The 6,000-nt window shown below is 37.9% G+C and overlaps 1 protein-coding gene across 1 annotated transcript in view; it reads left to right on the plus strand.

Annotated features, from left to right (window-relative positions):
• The window catches only part of LOC139469123 (poly(A)-specific ribonuclease PARN-like), a 28,233-nt gene extending 22,478 nt beyond the window's left edge, over positions 1–5,755 (plus strand). The window contains exons 20-22 of the mRNA XM_071251257.1: positions 2,071–2,236; positions 4,348–4,436; positions 4,952–5,755. Coding sequence (XP_071107358.1) covers positions 2,071–2,236; positions 4,348–4,436; positions 4,952–5,007 — 311 coding nt within the window. The 3' untranslated portion in view covers positions 5,008–5,755. The remainder of the gene's footprint in view (positions 1–2,070; positions 2,237–4,347; positions 4,437–4,951) is intronic.
• The last annotated feature ends 245 nt before the right edge of the window (positions 5,756–6,000 follow it).

Genomic DNA, 6,000 nt, shown 5'->3' on the forward strand with positions numbered 1-6,000 from the left:
ATGTGTACTGTGTGAATGACAATATTCATGTTTATAACCACGCGTGGCTGTTCAAAGCAGCAATAAAGAATTGAACGCTGGTGATGAACTGGATTAAGTACTTGCACCTTGTCTTCAATTTGAACCCTCTACTAACAATTGACTGTAGTGTCTGTATGTCAATGAAACTGTCAATAATACATTTATAATATGTAGTTACTTATGTTATGTATTTTATGTCATTTATGGGATGTCTGGCTGTCGAAATACTTACAACAAGCAACGGTTATTTTAGTTATACCACAGTTACATCAGTGGTCCCTTTGAGTTTGTTATAACCGTACTTTACTGTACATGAGTATGTGATCCCTTTGAGTTCGTTATAACCATACTTTACTGTACATGAGTATGTGATCCCTTTGAGTTTGTTATAACCGTACTTTACTGTACATGAGTATGTGATCCCTTTGAGTTCATTATAACCATACTTTACTGTACATGAGTATGTGGTCCCTTTGAGTTCCTTATAACCGTACTTTACTGTACGTGAGTATGTGATCCCTTTGAGTTCATTATAACCATACTTTACTGTACGTGAGTATGTGATCCCTTTGAGTTCATTATAACCATACTTTACTGTACATGAGTATGTGATCCCTTTGAGTTCATTATAACCATACTTTACTGTACGTGAGTATGTGATCCCTTTGAGTTTGTTATAACCGTACTTTACTGTACGTGAGTATGTGATCCCTTTGAGTTCATTATAACCATACTTTACTGTACATGAGTATGTGATCCCTTTGAGTTCGTTATAACCGTACTTTACTGTACATGAGTATGTGGTCCCTTCTGAGTTTGTTATAACCGTACTTTACTGTACATGAGTATGTGATCCCTTTGAGTTCATTATAACCATACTTTACTGTACATGAGTATGTGGTCCCTTTGAGTTTGTTATAACCGTACTTTACAGTACATGAGTATGTGGTCCCTTTGAGTTTGTTATAACCGTACTTTACTGTACATGAGTATGTTGTCCCTTTGAGTTTGTTATAACCGTACTTTACTGTACATGAGTATGTTGTCCCTTTGATTTCGTTATAACCGTACTTTACTGTACATGAGTATGTGATCCCTTTGAGTTTGTTATAACCATACTTTACTGTACATGAGTATGTGGTCCCTTTGAGTTCATTATAACCATACTTTACTGTACATGAGTATGTGGTCCCTTTGAGTTTGTTATAACCGTACTTTACTGTACATGAGTATGTGATCCCTTTGAGTTCATTATAACCATACTTTACTGTACGTGAGTATGTTGTCCCTTTGAGTTTGTTATAACCGTACTTTACTGTACATGAGTATGTTGTCCCTTTGAGTTCGTTATAACGTGAGGTCTACCATATGACTGTCCCGATGTCAGTTCTCCATGGAGGCAGTGGGGTAGGCTAGTGGTTAAAGCATTCGCTCATCACACCGAAAGGCTGGGTTCGATTCCCCACATGGGTACAATGTGTGAAGCCCATTTCTGGTGTCTCTGCCACAACACTGCTGGAATATTGCTAAAAGTGGTGTAAAACAAAACTCACTCACCATGGATAATATTGACGTGTCCATCTCGTCCCATGTGATATTGTCACTAACTGCCAGATCTAATGTGTAGTGTCATTTGTATTGGCATTTTCTTCTCATCCCAATTAATCAGCTGACACGCTACTCAAAATTTAGTCTTTGTTCTTCAGATTATTGTTTTTCTAAATGACATCATGAATTTGTTTTTAAAGATTTAAAGATTTGGACATATGCTCATCAGAAGGAATGGAATGTTTTGAGACAGTAGTATAAAACACTTAACACTACCATCATCCCTCTCTATGGAAAAAGGGGCGATCGGGTTGCCTAGTGGTTAAAGCGTTCGCTCGTCATGCCGAAGACCCGGGTTCGATTCCTGACATGGGTACAATGTGTGAAGCCCATTTCTGGTGTCCCCCGCCGTGATATTGCTTAAAGCAGCGTAAAACAATACTCACTCACTCTATGGTAAAGTCCATTGATCTGATGGCTGTCATCTTTCTTACATGTCAGCTCTCAAAGGTCTGGTCAAGGGAGATGACTCTGTGAAGGTAATCACATACGAGGACTTTAAGAAACAAGCAGCTCCATCACAATCTTCTCTGTTGCCACGGAAACGCAAACATACTTCCGATGATGCAGAAAATTCAAAGAAACCAAGGATATCTCCAGTTGCAGAGTAAGTATGTCACCGTGGGTGTATTTGAAATAGTTGAATCTACATTCAGGAAAAAATACCATTGAAAATGAAAATGACTACCCATTGTAAAGTGGCAGTAGTTATTCCTGCATCATAAACATTGAAAAGAAATACTGTTAAGTCCACTGTGGGAAATTCTCATTAAAATCAAATATTTTGTCGGATACCTCGCTGTTTGAACATTTGACAACTCACCCTTTGAATGTCTCCTCTTGACTGAACTTTGACTGCCCAGTCTAAATGAAGGATGCATGCGTTCTTTAACCAATCAGATCAATTTCATTTTAGCAAAAGAAAACCGACACGCAAATATTCCCTTTTGGGTACAGATCCTGGGATGCTCAGAAAGGTTGAGGTTAATAAATATCTAAAACAATATAATTATGTAGCTTTTATTATTATTTACATTCAGGACTGTCCATATAGGTTTGTTTACGAGACATACAAATCAGTTATGCTGATCTGAATATTTTGCTTACTCGTACAGAGAATTTAGAAGATTCGACTCTGATTGGTAGTTCACCTGACACAACCTCGTATATAGGAGTTGTCACTGCTTAATGCAGGGAGATATCGTATGACAGTAAAAGATCTAATTGTGTTAAGGGTTCTAGGTAACGGAAGTGTGGATTAGGTGGTCACTGTTTGGTGAGTTGGCCAGATAGTGGACCTGACTTACCCGGTACATATTTTGTCCAACCTCCATCACAGCTATCAATCATATGGTTGCTTCTGCTGGCAAGACATAGAGTATTTCAATGTGGGAGTTGATAATATGTTGCAATGTATACAACACTCTGTCCTCCCTAATATTGCATGTTGAACATGTATGGACGAGGTGGAGGATCATAATGATAAATGCATCTTGTCTTTAGATGTTGAGGTTCTTAATCAACACATGTTGGATTTTACAATGACACATTATTTTATATTAGGACATCATCCTATTTTGGTAATATTAGCAAGAAATGTTGTTTGTCTTTCATACAAGACACATTTCTTGTAATATATGTGCCTAATCCTCAATTGACCTCAATTGATCTCAAATAGTCAGTACTGATTTTAATATTTGCATATTGATAGCTGAGAATAACATGTGGTTTGTGTTGAATTTGACAAAAGAAATTCAGGAGAGAAAAAGCGTTCTATTAAATTTGTCAATTTTATATTCTGTGATAATATAAAAAAATGTGAAGAAAAATAAATGTTGCATGAGGGTAAGTGACAAAATATTAATCTGAAGATTATGAACCAAATTCATGTTTGACATCGTACCAAAGGATGGCAGTGTTACCATCCAGCAATGACATTACAGTTGCTCGTTGTGCTTGCGTTTTCTCTTCTAAACAAATATCCTTAGAGACACAAAGACATTATCTCTTTGTTCGTATAAAGAAGTAAACATGAGAGGGAAAATCTGTTTTCTGCTAAACATTGCAAACCTCAAAAGTACATTTTATGCTTTGGTGTTAAAAAGATATTGATAAGAAACACATTGTTACACTTTGGGAAGCTTGACTTATTTAGGAGATCTGTCTGGCCAAGCAAATATTTTTTAATGATTTTTTTCGAACTTAATATTCAAAAGATAAGCCCAGTGGTCCAGCTCTTGGCTCCCCACCAGATTGTGTAGAGTTGCCATTCTTAGTATCTGCTGGTCTCAGGCTCCTATCCCAGATTTGTCTCCATTATGAAACATGGACTTCTTCAAAGCAGAAAATGTCAACAACCTTCGTCAGTGTGGGTTTCCTACCACATGAAGCTGACAAGCTCAAATATACCGTTAAAAGGGATTTTAAACCACTTGCCTTCCATGGCCTCAAAAAGAACAAAAGACAATATACCAGTCATGTTTCTGGTTATTTTCTTGACTGTTTGGCTCACTTGAATTATGTTTTGTTTTTATATTTGTTATGTTTCAATGTGTAATTTATTCTTGTGTAGACAGTCTGTTGTGCAGATTATATTTACAGTGTATTACCATTATAATAAAAGTACTCCTGAGTAGAGGAGCATGACTGAGCCTCATGTCAAACAGGAACCCAGAGTGGGACGTTCAGTGACAGACGGATGATGATAACTGTTTCCAGGTCGACGACAGGACCGGCGGAGAGTGAAGTGAGGGAGGAGGATGCTGGGAAGGAGAAGATGGAGACCAACTCTGGATGCGAGTCACCAGGTAACCATGGAGCGTAGTGAAGACTTAGTTAGCTTGGAGGATTGATGGGATGGCACTTGGCTATCAGTACTTTCATTTAGTTATACTGATGAGTGAGTATGGTTCACATGGCTTTTACCATTATTCAGCAATATCGGGCTGTGGACACCACTGAAGACTTAACTCATTGTACCTATGTGGGGAATCCTATCCTTTGGCATAATGAGTGACCCCTTGATCCACGAGGCTACCACCACCAGCCTTTAACTGAGGATGGTGATGTAACGCATTGCTATTCCTTGGCCAAACAAATAAAACCTGTGTTTTAACATAGTCAATATGGAGTGGTATGTCACTCAAAATTTTCAAAACAAATTTTAATATGAATGCTTGACAACTAGTTAAAGCTGTGATAAAGATATGTGATTGGCATGTACTTTGTTTATAGTTTTGCATGATCTGTTCCTGGACAGAAACCATCAGCAAGCTTGAATGTTGATGCAGGGCATGTAGCTTTGTGTGTTGTGCTGCTGCAGATTCCTGCTCCGACAAGAAGGCCAAGAAGATGTTTGACGAGCCTGAGGTGTGGTAGACAGGCACTCTGCCACAGTTGTCAGCTGGAGACGTTTTCATACAATGGACAGCTCACTTCAACAGACATTTGAGGACTGAGTTCAGAGACCATTCCACAGTGCTAACAGTGTGGCTCCTTTGTGCAGGATGGACACACTACAAGACTCTACTGTATAGTGCTTAATGTTCAAATAGAGTAAACACAGGTTTCTGAATACAAAAATAAACGTTTAGTATGATATGGACTTTTTGTGTCAGTGTAATTGGAAAGGTTTCACAGGAATTAAAAGAAGAAAAGTGAAGGTTGTTGTAGGTGAGGGATTGTCACTGGATTATGACTGGGAGCATGGACACCAAAAGGCCCTACAAAGGCAATACTGTTATCACCAGGAATCTCAATACTCTAACTAATGCTGATGGGAATAATGGCTTGTTTTTTACCCCAATTTTATTCCTGTATTTATGATAAAGATGTTTATCCAGCGTGTCTACAATTTTGCCAGTTTTACAAACGTTAGGTATCTGTCTTGTTTTTTAACAGCAAAAGCAAAAGCAAGGAAGCTCAGCACCAGATTTAGTATTTCATAATTAATTAAAATATTGATGTATATTTTCATGGATGTGTAATATGTACTACTTTCCTGAAGGTATTTTGAATAATGGTTTGGCTGTAGAACATGACTATTGTACTGACTCGGTCATGTGAGTAGCATCGACCTCATGAATCATATTTGTACATCATCCGGTGATCTTTCATGACCACTTTATCGGACCATTTCGAATTAAATCAATAGATTTGTCCTCCTTTGCCTCTTGTTATGTAATATTAGGATGTGTTGGTGGACCATGATCCTCCTGCCCCAGGAAGTGGACACACTGTGATATAACTGAAATACTGTTCAAGCCCTCCAGACTCACTCACTGTTGACGAGGATTGGTGTTTCTGTACCAACATATTGAAACTATTATGTGACTTATTATGTGTACCAAATTGGATGATTGATCAAATTAC

This window comes from Haliotis cracherodii, unplaced genomic scaffold (assembly GCF_022045235.1).
Source record: "Haliotis cracherodii isolate W230 unplaced genomic scaffold, xgHalCrac1.p SCAF_2, whole genome shotgun sequence".
Taxonomy (NCBI): domain Eukaryota; kingdom Metazoa; phylum Mollusca; class Gastropoda; order Lepetellida; family Haliotidae; genus Haliotis; species Haliotis cracherodii.